The following is a 20,040-nucleotide window of genomic DNA, read 5'->3' on the forward strand; positions in this document are numbered from 1 at the left end:
ATGAAATGAAAAGCAGTAAGAACAAATACAGAAGAAGCAGGACTCTAGTCTAGACGCTTCTGCTTTATGGCCACTCCCTCATCGTCTAAAGCCGTTCTACAGTCTGCCTTTAGAACACAACGTTGTCGTTCGCCGTTTGGTTTATGTTGTGGTTTTACACCAAGACTTTTTGAGTTGTTCACATGGTAGTTTTAAGTCTTTCAGACCATACTGTGTCAAAGTGATTTGTGTGAAATCAGACGATAGTTTTCATGGACCGGCCTGAAGTTTGTGTTTGAGTTTGTTTTAGCTTCTGGTTTCCGGGAAAAAAAAATTCACATTAAAATGGTCCTGAAAGAAATCCAGTATGAAAAAAAAGTTTGAACATGTCTGTAAAAAATGAACAGATGATGAAAGTAAATGGAAGAAAGTTGATGATGATTTGTAAAAAATCATTAAACACAAAGTTTTTGCCCACAACACAGAAGAATATTTTCTCTGCTAAAGTTTTCTGGATTTAGCCTAAATCCTTACATATAGTTTTCATGAAATAACTTCTACGAACCTCCAATTTTATTTCATTGGATCTTTATCCGCTGCAAAATGTCTGCAGCCAGTTTAAACTGTGTTTTGTCTTAATCATCGAAGCAAAAGCGGAAATCCAGGCAACAACTTCCGCCTTGTCCTAACATTTAAGGTTTGGCAGATAAATGCAACAAAATAAGATTATTTTACCGTCACACAAACTGGTATTTTCGGAATAAAACAAACACAAATCACTGCTAATGCAACTTTATTAGCAGCATCCTTGTAACAATGGAATCAGTTGCTTTAACCCTTGTGCTATCTTAGGTGACCCCCCCCTTCCATTGACGTGTTCTCCCTACCATGACAAAGGTGGATAAAGGTGGAAAGATTTCATGTAATCCATGGACACCAGTGAAGATCACAAATCATTGAAGAAAAAAGGTTCAGAGCACTGTCTAGTGGGTCTAGATGACCCAACTCCCAATGGTAAAGTGCCTAGGATAGCACAAATTACAGAAAATCTGCCATTGGGGTGAGCATTTTTGAAAAGTTGAGTTAAATGTAGAGTTTTAGTTGAAAGAGTTTTATCTTGGGGTCTTATGGTTATTTTTTTTGCTGACTTTTGGAAGAACCAGTGTCACAAAATCTGTGAAGTCTGTTGTCCCAACGTTAAAGTGCCTAGGATAGCACAAGGGTTACATTATGCTGTGTACTGATGGTGTTTGGGAACAACTGTCACAATAAATCCATGTTTTAAACAGTGCTCCTGTTTTTTTGTGTTTTAAGGTTACCAGCCGGAGCAGCCGCTTTATGTCAACAGCAGATCAGGGCGGCAGTGTTAGCTCAGGCGGTAGAGCAGGTCGTCTAACAACCGAAGGGTTGGCGGATCAATCCCTGCTCTCCCCAGCCGGCTGTCGCCCCCCCGAGCGCGGCTAGCCTGCAGCTCACCTCTCCCCCCAGGGGATGGGTCAAATGCGGAGAAAAAATGTCCCCATAGTGGGATAAATAAAGTCAATTTATTATTATTATTTACAATACATAACAGAGGCGAATGACTGGACATGCGTCTAGAGTACTGCAGTATCTGTGATACTTGACAGTGGAATCTATTCATGCTTATGTACTGTTCAGTCCATAAAGCACCTTCTCTAGAGCATTTATCAGTCCTGATACGTTAGCTGCTTTAGACGTTGTCTACGTCGCGTCACACGCTGGTGGGTTGGTAGAAAGAAACACGGAGTGTTTGATGAACTGAATTCTTGCTCTGCTGGATGTCATCAAACAGATGACGGGTCAAGAACTAGTAGGGTGGAACAGATTCCTGCTGCCTGCGATCACGGCAGGAGAAAAGGTGAGCTGCTAGAATTACCCAAAAGTTCTTTGCAGCAAACACTTCCTCAGCAGTACGTTTGTTTACAGATGGGACCGCCCAACTTTTCCCAGTGTTCACAGCGTTAAAGGTTACTGACCCAACATTTGGACTTCAGTCAGTAGATTGGAATTCAGCAGCTCAGTAAACATTGACTGTAGTATTGCATGTGGGCCACAGGGTCCAATCGAATTGATTTAGTCAGTGTACTGATGAGCGGTTCTGTCTTTATGGCTCCTAATCTGTTGCAGTTAGATCGGTTTATCGTCATTTTGAGGTATTTTTAACGATTTGACAGAGATCTGGTTTTCCATCCAATGTGGAGACAAAAACAAAAGTCACTTGATTTGACTTCATCACTACATAACCCTTTTGGTGAAGGGTTTTAACCCTTCAACACCGATGCTTTAGCTCCAGTGCTGACTTTCTAGTAATTACTGTAACTTATCTGCAATTCCGTTGGATTTTTGAAGTGAAGAAAAGCATCTTTGTGCTGCTATGCAACGCTTTACCACAGTCAAGTGTTCAAACGTTTGACGTAAAACAGCTGATTTTGACGCAGAGCAAAGCTGAGGTTCTCAGCTTCAGAAGCCATTGGAATAATGGAAACTGTGTGAACGGTCAAAGAGTTGCGGTAGTTCAAAGACGTGACTTTTTTCGTATTGCCGGCGACAACTTCAGTATTTAAGAGTGAAAAACATTACTACAGGAAGTTGGAGTTTTGGGACTAACAACCATCCATCTATCTTCTTCCTGTAGATCATAGATAGACATAGTCTCTCCAGCACGTCCTTGGTCTGCCCCGGGGCCTCCGCCCAGTGGGACATGCCCAGAACACCTCCCCAGGGAGGCGTCCAGACTACCATAACTCTACTAAATTATCTAAAAAAAATGTAATTGATTAAATCATCTTTGTAAAACCTGTTAATTACTCAAAATTGATTTCTTACTGATACTTTTTAAAGTTCATAAAATTTTAAATGGATTGGCATTGTTCAAATATGTACTCGATAAAGCAGAGGCTGCAATGCTTCCCTACGGAGACCAACAAGCAGCACCACTTTTGACTCCATCATGCAAACATTTCCCAGTTGATAAATGGACCAAATTGTTCTTTCTCCAAACTTCACAAAGCTGCCTCATTTTCTCAATCCTGACAACTAGACCACTTGTTCAACTTTTCAAAGCTTCCTCTTTTTCTAAGCGTACATTTACTGTAAACTTGAACACGACTAAGAAGAAAAAGGCGCCTGAACTCACTGAGCAAAATCATGACGCAGAGCAAGATGGCCACCAATGCCCCAGTGCTAAGCCCCGCCTTCGCCGTGAGAGCCTCAGGGTTGCACAGCTTCATGTTGCCCTCGCGGTCGCAGGTGCACACTCGGATGGTGAGCGTGTTTGTGCTGCTCAGTGCGGGAAGCTCTCCGTCGGAAATGACCACAGGAACGTGGTAGACGCTCCTCTGCAGGCTGCTGTAGCTGCTCCTCCGGGTCAGAATCCAGGCCGTGTTGTCTGATCACAGAGCATCCGTTAACGGCGGAGTCATGGCTGAATGAATGCACGGCCAGATGTACCAGCACTGTACCTTTGTTGTCACGGACGGAGAAGTTCGCCTTTCCCGCAGCTTCTGGGGCCAGACTAAAGATGAAGCGGTGTCCTCCTATTGGTTCATCGGGATCTGTGGCGCTCACAGTTTGAATCCTCTGGAGAAAAGGAGAGTCGGACAAACTTCAAGCAAATACAAGTAGATGTTTTAGTATTTCACTTTGAAAGCACTTGAAGGGTGGTAATAAGACATCTGAATGTTCTACGCCCTGTGCTCACCTGTCAACCCTCACTACACCTGAGAGGTGTCTACCATACATGCATCACTGAGGTTAAGATGATTGATGCAGTTTGTTGACGCAGCTGACAGTACTTTAACAATTATTCATGGATGGTCAGGGTCAGAAAGAAAATCACATGGAAATTATTGAGTCAAATTGTAGTTTTTGTATTTTATAATTTACTTTTTACAATATTTTAGTCATGAAATGTCGCTATATGATGAAGACATTGTCACATATGAGAGAAACAGATTATGGAAATCAAATGTTTTCTTGCTACACATTCAATTCAATTTTATGTATATGGCTCAATATGTACAACAATCGTCCCACGACGTAACAAACGTAGCAACTCTTTCATGACATGTTGGTTTTGTTTCATGCTGATGCTTGATTCACAACCCTGAACCACTTCAGTACAACTTGATTCATTTTGGTTCAGTGGTTCAGAAAGCTTTGGTTTCTCCATCACTGGACGGAATCAACCCGAAAGTTTACACATATGAAGCAAAGAAAGGAGGTAACTGAGAAACAAACGGCTCAAAGCACAAGACTAAGGAAAAATTCTACGTGATATAAGGACCTACAGGCACTTTATCTACGTTAAAATGAGTGTTAGCGGTACTGCTCGGGGAATATTGCCCTCTAGTGGATGGAGTTGGGAACAGCAATTCAGTCCATTTTAGTCCCTTCTTTCTGAGACCAAACCAGATAAAATGATGAGCCTTTTCTGCCCATTTGATCCGAGTCTGCAGGATCATCTTAGAACGAAATCAGGTGAAAAAAGCTCCACACAAAAGAAAAAATAATAGTTCTAATTTCAACAAAGCTAAAGTGCTTGGGCGGAGCCTAATCTGGTTACTGGAGTTGACCAAGATTAGAGGAGAGACTTTGTAAGGATTCAGCAACAGATGGGTTCAAACTTTGCATCTTTGGCTTCAAATGAGCTCAAGTAAACAGGATTGGTTTAGATCTGTTTCACCAGAACTGGAGTTGATTCTGGAGCTCCAGGTGTTTTTGATCTGTTCCTAAAGGTCATGGGCGTCTGACTCCAGCCATCTCTTTTATAGTTCTGAACCTAGAATGTAAAATCCGTCAAGTGACTAAAAACGTGGTCCAGACAGATGACCAGATTCTTTTGGAGGTCTGCTAATTACATGCTGAGCTGTTGTTGGATCTCTAATCCCAACGTGGAGACGAAACCATGACGACGGCTTTGTGTTCAGCAATAACCAACCTGATTAGCCTTGGCGTTCTCACACACAAACGCCTCATAATTGGTGGCAAATGTCGGAGCGTTGTCGTTGACGTCCAGCACTCGGATGTACACGGGCACGCGGCTGATCAGCCGCGGGTTGTCTAGGAAATACAAAGGTGCATGCTGTGACTTTATGCTAATTATTTCTACTCACGAACATGTGTGCCGCGTTGGCTCCCTTTCCTGGGAAACTAATTATATCTAAATCAAATTACATGTGCATAAATAAATACCAGCTTGGCTTTATAAAAAAGCTCAAGTCAGAAAGTATTAATGTTAATGAAAGTCATCTCTGCAGGAAGTTGGAAGTTGACAGATAAATGAAAGCAGGAGCTGCATTGTTTGTTAAACAGCAGGATATGTCATTTAGAAGTGGAGCATGTCGGCACAAAAGACAAACGGAGGAGATTATTATCGAACTAACGCGTGTAAATACGGTAAAAGGAGATTAGCTAGTATAGTGCAGTTAGCTAAACATGGGAATGTGTTCTGGGTCACCCAGAGGCTGGGCTCCATGTGAACTTACTGAACTCTGAGGCGATGACGGAGATGTTGTGCCAGGCGTTCTCCTCGCGGTCCAGGTCCCTGAGGATGTACACGGACCCGTTGCCTGCATGGATGTCGAACAGTCTGTCCATGTCGGTGCGGCGATCGATGGTGTACCTGCACCGAACACACGGGGGATTAGCCTCTAGACTTGTGCACTTTGTGTTCCCAAGGCGATGCACAAAAGCCACAATCACTTTTAGACTGCTTCAGGTTGAAAACCTGAAGGTGCGAATGAGTTTTTCTAAAACATTGGGTGTAATTGGAGTTTTATTGTGTGGCGGGGGGCTCAAATCAGGCCTAAGTAAGCATGATGCAAACGTGTTCACTCCACATGTGATGTCCTGGATTTGTCGGTTTTTAACAAAAGGAGAGCTTTCCTTTCAGGACACGTTTCCTTCATCTGCAGGGTCCCAACGTGTCAGACAAAGGTGGTCCGCGTGAGGAAGATCACTGAGACCACACGCCTCGACGTAACATGTGATGCTGAACAATGGTATCCATGCAAGAGGAAAATCCACAATCTGTTAGAACAATAAAGACTTTTCAAGAAATAAAAAGTCTGGAGTTAAATAAACGAGAAGAGGATAACAGCCGGATGACCTGATGTATTAGTAAAAAATGAAAAGGATGAGGATGGATCACCTGTCAGAAGCAGATCCAGACTAAGGATCTCTTCACCGAGGACATTCCTGTCGTCAGCAGTGAAAGCTTCCGTCATTTGGTACACATGCATTCATTGTTTGGTGCTGAACGTTTTCCTCCCAGCAGCTTCTCCTTTGGACCAAATCAGGCAGGAGGGTTGAGCTCTGAGTGTTGAAACGGTGGAACGGGTCCTTCACAGAGCCGTGGTCTCCGGGCCCCGCCCTCCTGAGCCCTGCTAGGTCATCGACTCGTGCTGCCGCCTCCAGGCTGAAGCATCCCTGTGATTAATGGGACTAGCAGGCATCTGGGGGGCCGGCGTTAGGGACAGAAGACCCCAGAGGGGGGGCTCTGGAGCAGCGTCCTCCACAGATCTCCTTCCTCCTCGACCTCTCTGGGCTGCTTCTCCAACGCCGACCATCTTGACGTCGCTCCAAACGCCACGCTGACTGAAACTCTCACCGCGTTAAGGCGGAGTCGGCTGTGCTAATTGCTTTACTGAGGTTTGTGATGATTCTTCTTGCTGGGTGCAGCCCGTCGCTGATTAATGACGCAGAGATTAACACACAGCTTATCCCACATCTGAACTGCTGCTGCAGGCTGCGCGGGAGGGACCACTGTCACCGGGGGGCTCACCCTTCATCATCCATGGATGATCTGGATCTCATAACGGTTCTCTGAAGGTTCTGGAAGCTGGAGAATGTTGTCTGGAGCTCATCTTTGATCCCACTGTGCTGTGACAGCCGAGTAGCCGTCAGTCATTCTCATTCTGTGATTTAAGAATATGGAGTGGGGGGGGGGGGGGGGGGCATATAGATCCGAACCATGGATGTTTGGTGAGGTTTGAGCTTCACTTCTAGGAATTCTTCTTCTGTCAGAGTTTTCAGGCCTTCAGGAGATTCCGCTGCAACTGCTGCCCAGAAAGCAGCAGAAATACTTCCATCTGCCTCCTGTGCTCTGAAAACTGTGCTTGTATGGAGGATGAGCAGGTTGTGAGAAAAGAGTTTGAAGGTGTAACCTTTGTGCTATCCTAGGGTCTTGAACGTTGGGAGTTGGGTCATCTAGACCCACTAGACAGTGCTCTGAACCTTTTTTCTTCAATGATTTGTGATCTTCACTGGTGTCCATGGATTACATGAAATCTTTCCACCTTTATCCACCTTTGTCATGGTAGGGAGAACACGTCAATGGAAGGGGGGGTCACCTAAGATAGCACAAGGGTTAAAAAAAGATCAACCCGGAACAGAAAAGGAAGATCCAGAATGATCTGGAAAGACAAAACTGTTCTGACAAAACTCTGGTTTTGTCCCAACAACAGAACCCAAAAAGAAAACAAGAATAAAAAAGAAAATTTCCTTTAGAAGATTTTATCCCAAAAAAAATGTTTATCCACCAGCTTCTGAGCATCTGCTTCTGCAGGTAAAGTCCTTTTCCACAAATGCACCGTCCTCTTCTTCAGGTACACTATCCTCATCTTCTTCAGGTACACTATCCTCATCTTCTTCAGGTACACTATCCTCATCTTCTTCAGATGCACCGTCCTCTTCTTCAGATGCACCGTCCTCTTCTTCAGGTGCACCGTCCTCTTCTTCAGGTGCAGCCTCGTGTGCAGGTAAATCATGCTGAGCTGTTTCCCTAAAGCCCTGCAGATGCATTCATGCACACGCGTGCACGTGTCTGCATACGTCAGCCGGCAGATTCAGAGATGTCATGCCAGGCAGCCCCCCCCCCCCCCTCCCCCGTGGTGCAGTTTTAAATGCCACCTCCTTGATGGCGGGCGATAAAAGAGAAAGATATCTGGTTTGACATCTGCAATAAAGAGCTGGAACTTCAACCTTGAGAGCCAACTCCCTCAGAGCGTTGTAAAAATGAGAAAGCGGCCCCCCACCCCCCGTCATCACTCCTGTTTATTAGAGCCATGCAGATTTTCTGTCTCAATCGGGGCGCTGGAGTCTGGACCAAAGACCTGAACCTATAAGCACACTGAAGTGGACCCTGAGGACAGACTAGCCGTCCTTCTGAGATGCGGTTGGAGAGCTTGATGGATGTTTTGAAGCCTGAAGCTGCTTCAAAACATCCATCAAGGTTGTTGGTTTGCATTTCTGCTGTGCTTCTTCTTCCATTGGGTTTGTTGGAACCAACGGTCTCATTTCAGCCATGACTCTGCCTGTTTTTAATAGAATTCTGAAACATGATGTTTGGCGGTTTTCGTCGTTTCTGCTTACAGAAATAATAATAACAATAATAATAATAATAATATGCTTTGAAGCAGCATATTTCTTGGTGAACATGGAAGTGTGTGACAGTTCCACACCTGACCAGGCTGCGTTTGTCGTCCGGATCGGAGGCGCTGACCGTGCCGATGATGACGTTCCTGCCTGCGTCCTCTCTGACCTCCATGACGTAGCTGGGCCGCTCGAACGCCGGCGGCTCATCCACGTCCTCCACCGTGATCCTGACGGAGGCCTCGTCCCGGAAAGGCCCCATCTTGTAGAAGCGGGGGTTGATGTGGACGTTTTCCACCTGAACGCGCAGACTGTACTGTCGCTTCTTCTCAAAGTCCAGAGGCTGTGAATCAGAGGGGTCAGAGCGTTACAGCGCCACCTACAGTTTCAGGAAAATCTGAACAGACACAAACAACAGCATGACAGCTGACAGACACACGACATTCATGACCACGTCATTCATGACCACGTCATTCATGACCACGCCATACATGACCATGCCATACATGACCATGCCATACATGACCACGCCATTCATGACCACGCCATACATGACCATGCCATACATGACCACGCCATTCATGACCACGCCATACATGACCACGTCATTCATGTCCACGCCATACATGACCACGCCATACATGACCACGCCATACATGACCATGCCATACATGACCACGCCATACATGACCACGTCATTCATGTCCACGCCATACATGACCACGCCATACATGACCACGCCATACATGACCACGCCATACATGACCACGCCATACATGACCACGCCATACATGACCATGCCATTCATGACCACGCCATACATGACCACGCCATACATGACCATGCCATACATGACCATGCCATACATGACCACGCCATACATGTCCACGCCATACATGACCACGCCATACATGACCACGCCATACATGACCATGCCATACATGACCACGCCATACATGACCATGCCATACATGACCATGCCATACATGACCATGCCATACATGACCACGCCATACATGACCACGCCATACATGACCACGCCATACATGACCACGCCATACATGACCACGCCATACATGACCACGCCATACATGACCACGCCATACATGACCACGCCATACATGACCACGTCATTCATGACCACGCCATACATGACCACGCCATACATGACCACGTCATTCATGACCACGTCATTCATGACCACGCCATACATGACCACGCCATACATGACCACGTCATTCATGACCACGTCATTCATGACCACGCCATACATGACCACGCCATTCATGACCACGTCATTCATGACCACGCCATACATGACCATGCCATACATGACCACGCCATACATGACCACGCCATTCATGACCACGTCATTCATGACCACGCCATACATGACCACGCCATTCATGACCACGTCATTCATGTCCACGCCATACATGACCACGCCATTCATGACCACGCCATTCATGACCACGCCATACATGACCACGCCATACATGACCACGCCATACATGACCACGCCATACATGACCACGCCATACATGACCACGCCATTCATGACCACGCCATACATGACCACGCCATACATGACCACGCCATACATGACCACGCCATACATGACCACGCCATACATGACCACGCCATACATGACCACGCCATTCATGACCACGCCATACATGACCACGCCATACATGACCACGCCATACATGACCATGCCATACATGACCACGCCATACATGACCACGCCATTCATGACCACGCCATACATGACCACGCCATACATGACCACGCCATACATGACCATGCCATACATGACCACGCCATACATGACCACGCCATTCATGACCACGCCATACATGACCACGCCATACATGACCACGCCATACATGACCATGCCATACATGACCACGCCATACATGACCACGCCATTCATGACCACGCCATACATGACCACGCCATACATGACCACGCCATACATGACCATGCCATACATGACCACGTCATTCATGACCATGCCATACATGACCACGGCATACATGACCATGCCATACATGACCACGCCATACATGACCACGCCATACATGACCACGCCATACATGACCACGCCATACATGACCACGCCATACATGACCACGCCATACATGACCACGCCATTCATGACCACGCCATACATGACCACGCCATACATGACCACGCCATACATGACCATGCCATACATGACCACGTCATTCATGACCATGCCATTCATGACCACGTCATTCATGACCATGCTATACATGACCACGCCATACATGACCACGCCATACATGACCACGCCATACATGACCACGCCATACATGACCACGCCATACATGACCACGCCATACATGACCACGTCATTCATGACCACGCCATACATGACCACGCCATACATGACCACGCCATACATGACCACGCCATTCATGACCACGTCATTCATGACCACGCCATACATGACCACGCCATACATGACCACGCCATTCATAAGCTTTTCCTAATAATGTTCACTGCTGAACAGAAATGGTTTTGAGCATCGACAAGAAAGAAACGACTGATAACCTGAAGAATCTTTTCAAAAGGAAACTTCAGATTTTTTACAGCCCCATACCATGATACTACCTTTTCCTTTGTTTGTTTTGTTGACTTTTAGACAACCAAAACATGCGTATCGATCCAAATACTTCCCCCTCCCTCCTAAAAAATAGTTTATTGCAATAGTGAGTCTTGTGGTTGGCCCCTCCCCTTTCCATGGCGTCCTTGAGACACCTCGACTCTTTTACGTGACGTTTTGTCAAAAACTTAAAGTCTGCTGTGGGTTTTTGGGGCTTTTGGAAAAAAGCTGTTTGGTCGTTTCAGACGCCTTTCTTTCTTCTTTTTCTTTGATGAAACAAAAGCTTCATCAGGATCAGACTGAGGTCATGTGGACACTTACAATCAAGCAAATGCCTCTTTTTATTTTTCACGGCTTTTATGTCTTTTTCAATAAAGGGATTTTCTTTCAACGACCTATGACGATATTCATGATCTGGAGCGTTTCATTGAACCTGCAAATCCGAGGGGCCGATAATTACGAGCATACAAGACGCTTTCCTTGTTCCCTTTGAAGGAAGTGGATCATGTTCTGCATCATATTTTCCTTCTCTGCAGGACTGGAACTGCTGTTGATCGCATGATCTATAGACAAGCAGATTATTAGCGGCCTGCGTCTTGAATGCCTCCGTTTTCCTTTGTTGAGCTAATCCTTTTCTTCCTTTTTTGAACTTTTTCCGTGTTTTTGAAGTTTCCGCCAGTGAAGGTATCCCCCTGTTGATGGGAATAATTGGGGAGCAGTGAATTTTAATGAATGCGAGCAGGCACAGCTGGATCAGAGCGAGCTCCTCGCAGGCTGCCAGACGCTCATATGAAAGGATGTCGAGGCCGGCGCGCCTGAACAGAGATGAGCGCTGGAGAAACTTCCAGATGGAAGGAGCCGCGTCCAGGAAGAAAATCAGGACAAATGATGAGTGATTGATTTCTGCCCGTTTGGTGTTGAAGCGAGGCGGAGCACGTGTCCGCCGGAGGAGGACGCGGCTTTGATGGACCTCAGCGAGCAGCGCTGGGACCACAAGCCCGTTTCATTAGTGGGTTCACAATTAGGGCACGCTCTCCCGCCGCTTACACACGATCCGCACACACAACGATGTCGTCTTCCTCTAAATGATGGAAGGCGGCGGAGCTCCTGATCAAACACAACAGCGACGACGACTGAGCGTCACTTTTGGACTCCGATGAGAGATGAATCTCCTCAAACGTCCTGGAAGTGCGACTGTCAGCCGAAATCTAATAACCGTCTGACTTCTGCCTCCCCGAAGGAAAAGAAATAAAAGACGAATGATTTCTTCCTGATGCACAGTTGAAGGCAGGTTCATCAGCTTCTACTGTGATCTGAAGAGAGACTCGTCTGCTAAATGATTTCACTCCTGCCAGAAAAAGACCGTCTGCACTAATAACAGCAGACGGATAACAGTGGAGCCGCAGACAACGTTTGAAAATAGAGAAACTGTACAAAAACACCAGAAAGAGCATTATCACCTCATGCTAAGGAGAAGAAGAAAATCTTTTTCTGTCCCTCAACGAGGACGTTTTCTCGTTAAACAACAAAAAAAACAAACAGCTAAGCACTGAAGTGAAGAAGGAACAGAAAAGCAAACACAAGTCTGGGCCAAAGAGACTCACTGCAGTCCTGAGCGGCTGCAGAACCAATGAACGAGCTGCTAAGAGGCGGAGCTCAGTCCTGATCCATTTGTGTCCCTCAAGAGGTGGAGTCCCATCCAACTACTGACCGATAACCTGCCTCTCCAGAGGACACGTGGATCGCTGGATGCTTGGAGCTGATCATCAACTCTGAGACCCTTCATAACAAACTCACTGAGGTTGTGAAAGACAACACCCACCCACGTGTCAGTTAGCTGCAGGGACCATCGTTTAACCCTTGTGCTAACCTATGACCCCCCCCTTCCATTGACGTGTTCTCCCTACCATGACAAAGGTGAGAAGATTCCATGTAATCCATGGACACCAGTGAAGATCACAAATCATTGAAGAAAAAAGGTTCAGAGCACTGTCTAGTGGGTCTAGATGACCCAACTCCCAATGTTAAAGTGAGATAGCACAAGGGTTACGGCAGCTGACATGATACTAAAGCTAAAAGCGAGAACTTGTCATGACATCGAGAATGTCAGTCGACTTCAAGATGAATTTGTTTTCATATATTTCTTATTCTTTTATGGCGGCACTAATATTTTGTCCAAAATATCTGAACAAAAGTTAAAAAAATCAAGAATAAATTTGTAAAATGTCAATCTTCATCAGAGTCCTTCCTGACCTTTTTCAGGAGGCGGAGCCTGTTTTTTGGATCAAACCGACAAATGTGTTGTTGTTTTTTTTAGCGGGTATTCAGACAGAGGAGGAGTTGTGCTTTTTCGGATGCTGCATCTGTAAGCCGCATTGACGTCTCGGCGTGAGATTTTCCGTTACCTACCAGCCATATGCTAAAGGGGAGCCAGTTTAGCTCGTGCTGGTTTGCGGCGCCTTCCGTCCGTGAAACCCGGGTTCGACTCCGGGCTGCTCCCTGTTCCCTTCTCCACCTCTGCCGGTTCCAAGCCCGGTTTGAGAAGGTTGCATCAGGAAGGGCATCCGGCGTAAAACATTGCCAAATTTACCATGCGACTTGTTCGCTGTGGCGACCCCTGATGGGAGAAGCCGAAAGTGGAAGAAGACCAGCCATATGCTAAAACACGAAGCTGTGAATTTACATGACAAACACAGACGATCCCTGCTGCGGGATGCCCACGCTCTCTCTGATCCACCCTATGTGGACCAGCTCTAGCACTGATTCTCATCTCTTCATTTGTTTTCACTGAATCAGAAAAAAACTGGGTTTTGCTCCTACTAATGGGATTTTCAACATTTTGGCTTCATTTCAGACTCAGCAGACGGCGTCTAATCCAACTTAGACCTTCCTTGCATCGGCCTCATTGTTTACCTTTCCCATTAGGAGCAATGGGCGTCATACGTGTGCATAAACCTGCGTGATAATCCAGGTGCGCGAGGAGGAAGCAGAAACACTGAGCATCAGAGGGGTCTGCCTGCTGGGGGCCGTCTCTGTCAACAGAGCGGCTGTCCGGCCGTGTTTGCAGCATTAGTGCCTCTCTCCTGGTTATCACCAGGAACTGATGAGAAGGTAAACAAGGCTGGAAATCTGGGGGATCAGAGGTTTCACATCCATCTGTTTGCTCCTCAGGTGTTTGCTGAACAAAGACAGGGTTGTGTGCTGCAGCAGCAGCAGTGCGCACACAGGATCGAGCGCCGCCGCGTGAGTCTGAGGTTTGCAGGGCCGCTTGGCTTTGATCAGGCACTCGTGAGCCGAACCTCCTGTTCTGACCTGCTGTATGTAAAAATGTACATTTGAATCATTTCTACTGTGAAATATGCTGCAGATATTAGTGTTTCCCACTTTTCATCCCAGTTATGCCTGCAGGGTTTCCTCCGAGGAGGCCTGAGGCCAGTATACACCTGCATCAATTACAGCTGCCTGAAAGGCAAAACCCAGGGCGAAAACATCGTGTGACGCCTTATGCTGTAATATTTTAATAGAATAATTATTAAAAACAGCATTTTCTGAGCTCACCTTCATTTCGTGCACAATAGAGACACATGGATGGAAACATCCAGCTGAACGTGAGGCCGGAAGGTTCCACAGCGGAGACCTCCCTGAAGGTTCAGAGGTCACGCTGACGCAAATGCCCGAAGCTCAAATCGAAACCACGAGGATTTGACTGTCTTTGGTTTAACCCAAAAACAAACTGCATCCACTGCAGAACAAACTTACAGTCATTTGAGTCCTTCTTTAAGCAATTGCTACCTTCCTGGAAATGGGCGGGGCATTTGCATCCGTCACTAGAAAACAATCAGCTGTCAATCAAAGACTGCGACTTTTTTTGTTTTAATTCTGAAATTTAAAATTATGTTCCTAAAAAAAGACCTTTAAAAAAAAATCTGATCAAAGATGGTACAAAAGGGGAGGAGCCACAGTCTTCAATAACTGGACAGTGTTACGTCTTTTATTTTAAAACCTGGACCCGTTTCCTAAACTGCCTGTAAAGGTTGCATTGCATTGTGGGGGATGGACGTCAGACGCAGGCGTGGCGGGGGCGATGTAAACATTCCAATCAATTAATGACCATGGTCTTTTTGTGTCAGCCCACCGCGGACACACGGCAGGAAATCAGCCTTTACAGAGACAGTAACTGACCCCCCCCCCCCCCCCCCCCCCCCCGTGGTTATCTGTTGAACCAACACGTCACGTTTGGATTGATTTGTGTTCGGTTCTTAACACGTCAGACTTTTACATCTGTGAAACAAAAACCAACATAAACTAAACAGAACCAGCATCAAACTTATTCAAAGAAAAAATCTGCCTTTTATGGATGGATGGTGGTTCATATTAGCCGAACTAAAGCAGAAGATCTTTAAACCACTGTGACCCGATGACCCAGAACCCGGGTCTGCCGTCACAGACGGGCTCGGTTATTTATTCCCTTCAGAGCCGTCTGAGCTGAGCAGAACCTGAACGGAGAACGTCTGACCTTTCTGAGCACGATGACGCCCTCCTGCGTGCTCCGGTTACTGATGATGTCAAACATTCCCGGGCCGTCGCTCCCGATGATCCTGTAGTCCATCTCTGCGTTCTGGCCGATGTCGGCGTCCATGGCCCGGATGGCGCCCACAGACGAGCCCAGCTCTCTGGACTCGGGCACTCGGAACTCGTACAGAGCTGCAGGCACAGAATTCTGGATTTGAGGGAACCTCAAGGAACCGGGTTCTGGTCCAGATCCGCCTGACCGTCAGGACCTGCTGCTGTCGTCCCCCGTCAAACATATATCATTCCAAATCCCACATTTGGCTTCGCCCCCCCCACCCAAACGCTCAGAAATTCCCTCCACATAGATGAACAGCCTCTTCCCGGATGCTGTTTCATTTCCTGGTGGGGGGGGGCGTGAATTCAAACCTGTATGGTGTTGGGGGGTGTAGACCCAGTGATGGTGTTTTGGCAGTCAGTATTTCGCCCAAGCTAACAGGTATTTAGCATGGGGGGGGTCCCTCCAGCAGACAATGATATCGCTCCCTGACACTCTACCTCCTCTGGGTTACAATGCCCCCCCCCCCCAGCAGCCTGCCGTCTTTCTCCTGTCACCTCTTCCATCCCTGTCGGATGCGTCTCCCTCCCTCCCCTCATCTCATTCACTGATGGAGGGGCAGAGATGACAGCATCTGCCGCCCCCGCCCTCACCGGGGCTGCCGGCCGGATTGATAAATGCGAGGTGATGGAGGGGGATCTCTGCGGCCGCCGCATCCGTGATTGTCATCTGTTGGATGAACGCAGAGGGGGCGGAGCTACAGAGCAGATGAGTTGGGGGGTAAAAACACTGTCTTCATTTAACGGGGATTACAGGATGATCTGATGCGCTTTGCAGGACCCTCGCTTCGCTCCACCTTTAATTACTCGCTGCCTTTAAGAGGCCGCCGCCCCCCCCCAACTCTAATCCACCTTTATCCTGAAACTGACACCAGATGGGGCCCGCCGTTCGCCCGCCCGGTTGCCACGAAGCGTCCTTACTCTTAGTGAAGCGAGGCGGGTTGTCGTTGACGTCGGCCAGGGTGATGCTGACGGTGGCGGTCCCGGAAAGCCCGCCCATCTGGCCCGCCATGTCTTTGGCCTGGATCACCACCAGGTAGTTCTCTTTGACCTCGCGGTCCATGCCAGACAGGGCAGTCTTGATGAGGCCTGAGGAGCACAAAGAGAATATCCGCCGTTTGATCAGGTAGTCCAGGAAATTCTGGGACTCATTATTTTCTCTCTTAGTTTGATCACATTAAAAAATCAAAAAGCCGAGAAAATGAGGCCGAGGGAGGATGGAGATGAGAGTGTAGACCTCCACAAAGATAAAGCCCTTTAAATTAGAACACATTTATCTGAACTCTCCTTTACTTCTAAGCTAACTGCTACCTGTGTGGGAGCAAAGATTACATCTCATCAGTTCTTTTCTGGGAAAAGAAGACAAACTCTAAGACATTAGGAAGGCTTTATTACCAAATCTCTTTCTGCATATTTGTGGTTATTCAGTAACTGACTGCTGCTGATTGATTGATGACATCATCCACTCGTTTCTTCCTCCAGGTTTCTGTGAGCTAAATGGTTTGTTTGCTCATTTTTTTGTTTGTTTCTCTTCTGCTCTAGCAAACGTCTGAGGACCCTCTGGTTGCATCTTAAGGTTCTCATCCTCATGTTCAGATGAAACATCAAATCTGGAAGGAACCGTTTGATTCTCACAGATGAACAGGATGTCCTGAAGGACAGAAATGATTTTCTCTCTTGTCTATGAAATTTGATCAAGTTCCAAACTTATGTGCTACAAATTAAAGTCCGATTATCTTTTTCTAAAGCAGTGGCCTTTTAATTATGATGTCGTTTTTAGCCACATTTTTTTTAGGACATCATTTCTGCAGAGCGGCAGGAGTTCATTAAAAATCCACCTCAGAGTTGTGGGGGGGGGGCCACTGATGTGGAGCAGCCCTGCCCCCCTTCCCCTCCCCATTGCTGTGTTTTTTCCACGTCGGCATTTTTTCGTCTGCTCCTGATTCACAGCGATTTGAATAAAGAAATACGCAGAAATGCAATTTTGATCTTAATTTTCTTTCTATGTCCTTCATCAGACAAATGCTAAAAGAACATGCTAAAAACACCGTTGTTAATGGCGTGCATCTTTAAAGCGACTTGTCTCAGGTCTGTTTCTGATTGGTCTCCATCTGCAGATAATGTGTTGTCATGTTGACCAGAAACTGGATGATCTGAGAGGAACTGAGAAATAAATTGGACCTAAAATCCTTCAGGATTTTCCAAACATCCAACATTTTTCCCGCCCATCGTTTGTTTTTGTTGCAGATGTGGTCGATGCCTCATAGTCTTCTCACGTATCTTGACGTCTTCTGGGTCATGGAGGAAGTCAGGAATAGTTTGAGGTGATTTGCAGACTGTTTACTGTCCAGTAACATGAGAGTGGAAGATTGTGGACCTCGGATCATGGATCCTGTAGCTGCTGGGGAACATTTTACAAAATGTGGGAGGAGTTTGTCATTTGACCATTGTTCTACCGCTTTACCTTCCATTCAGACTTGGTATTTGGTATGTTTACAGCAGGTTTTTCTGGCTGACAGTCACAAATTGCATATAACATCCATGTATCTTTTTCATGGATTATTTCTTGTAACGTTTTAGACTTGTTCCATTTCTTTTCTGTGTAATTCTACAATATTACAGTATTTCATCGTCTGACTGCTCAGTTGTCTTCTCTGCCTCCTCGACTCTCCTGGTTTGGCAGAAACCGACCAGGGGGCCGAAAACCAGAGGAAGGAAATTAAACTGTGGAGAAAACCTGGACAAGCCTGTTTTGAAAGAGAAAGGTCCAGCTCTATTTACGGGAAGAGTAATAAATCTGAAACATTCTTATTTTTCATTCAGGCGGTTGTTTGGAAATTGAGGTTCTGGAACAAAGTCGTCTTCTGCGTCTATTCCTTTAATAATCAATGGAGGCGAACGCCGCAGCACTGTGGCATTGTGGGTGATCAGGTGGTTCAAACATGACCCAGCAGGAGGTTTGACTCTGCAGAAAAGCCGCCTGCAGCAGAGCAGACGCGGCCGTCATTCACAACTCCACAAACCCAGACCTTTGTGACCCGAGCGGCCACGAACGGCGGCGATGAAATGATGAAAAGTTCAGGCCAACGCCGAGGAAGGAGGCTGCGCCCGCACTTGTAATCGGACTTAGGCTTGATCTCATCCTCCAGTCCGTCATTATGAGGGTGGAATGATCAGCTAATGTCTGCGTCAATACGAGCTGCAGCCGGATCGATGCTGACGCTCGTTATTCCTGTGACAAATGACGCCAAAAGAGACGCAGCAGATGTGCAGGCGAGGAATTCAACACATAGATCTGTCCAAGTTCAGGCTTATCATTTCTACAGCAACATTAGAGCTGCTTTCATGTTCAGCTGTGATATTTTCAGTCACAAACTTTTGCTTTTTTTATACTTTAAGATGCAGAAGGTCAACTACACAATTGACCGTTGACATTTTGGAGAATTTGGCAGATTTTCTGAATGAAACTTGTAAACTAAAGACTTTTACATAAACTTCTTAAAAGCATTGAGCAATATTCAATATCTATTTTTCCTTTGTTGCTCAATAGTTGCCACGGATGTTTACTGTGCAGAAAATGTGTCTTCTGAATCCAACGCAGCGATGCACAGTTACACACTGACAACAACATCAAGGAAGATCAAGGAATCACCAAAATACTAAACCAAAAAACGGAGTCTATAGATCGAACTAAAATAGAAAAAAAGTAAAGCGACACTTCATCCTTCGACCTTCATCTTCAGTTTGGATTCTACTCCTTTGCCTTCCTCTCCTCCTCCTCCTCCTCCTCCTGTTTAGAGTGGGATGGGGTGAAGCTCTAATTTGCCGTTTTTCTCCGAAGCATCGTGATCGGAGGGGTGCGGCGCACAAAGACCCCCCTCCACCCCTCTCCACGGCCTGCACACTTTGTTGGGCGAGCATCTTTGCGGCGGTGGCGGCGCCCTCCCCAAGCCTGTCTTTGTTACTCCTCAATGACTAGCAGGGCCAACAGGAGGAGTAAACAAATGCAGCTTTCATGTGAGGAGCAGGCCTGTGTGGATGAGGGGATGTCAGCTTACACGCCACATGTGGGATAAACCATATTACCGGTAATCCCCTCGCTAATCTGCAAATGGCTTTTTTCCTCTCTTTGTTTGAACAGAAAGAGGACACGAGTGGGATGTGTTCCAAAGCGCACATTAATGATTAAAAGTAGACTTAAGGGTCTGCCATTCCCATCGTCTGCCAATCCCCGCCTCCGCCGGCCGCCGCCAACAAAAGCCAGGTGTGCTGCTGCGATGCTAACTTCGCCGCTTCCCACAGCGGCGGCCTTCTGAGGGCGAGCTGCCGGTCGTGGAGCCTCTCCGTGGGTGGAGGTCGCCGCGGCTGTGGAGCTTCCGCCAGCATGCTGGTATGCGGAGGTCAAGCCTCTG

General features: G+C 46.8%; 1 protein-coding gene across 1 annotated transcript in view; it reads right to left on the bottom strand.

Moving 5' to 3' along the window:
- The window catches only part of cdh6 (cadherin 6), a 59,685-nt gene that overhangs the window by 3,056 nt on the left and 36,589 nt on the right, over positions 1-20,040 (bottom strand). The window contains exons 5-11 of the mRNA XM_020712466.2: positions 16,550-16,717; positions 15,519-15,706; positions 8,463-8,716; positions 5,487-5,623; positions 4,940-5,061; positions 3,462-3,579; positions 3,137-3,388 (exon numbers count right to left, since the gene is read on the bottom strand). Of these exons, the coding sequence (XP_020568125.1) occupies positions 3,137-3,388; positions 3,462-3,579; positions 4,940-5,061; positions 5,487-5,623; positions 8,463-8,716; positions 15,519-15,706; positions 16,550-16,717 (1,239 nt within the window). The remainder of the gene's footprint in view (positions 1-3,136; positions 3,389-3,461; positions 3,580-4,939; positions 5,062-5,486; positions 5,624-8,462; positions 8,717-15,518; positions 15,707-16,549; positions 16,718-20,040) is intronic.

This window comes from Oryzias latipes, chromosome 20 (assembly GCF_002234675.1).
Source record: "Oryzias latipes chromosome 20, ASM223467v1".
Taxonomy (NCBI): Eukaryota; Metazoa; Chordata; class Actinopteri; order Beloniformes; family Adrianichthyidae; genus Oryzias; species Oryzias latipes.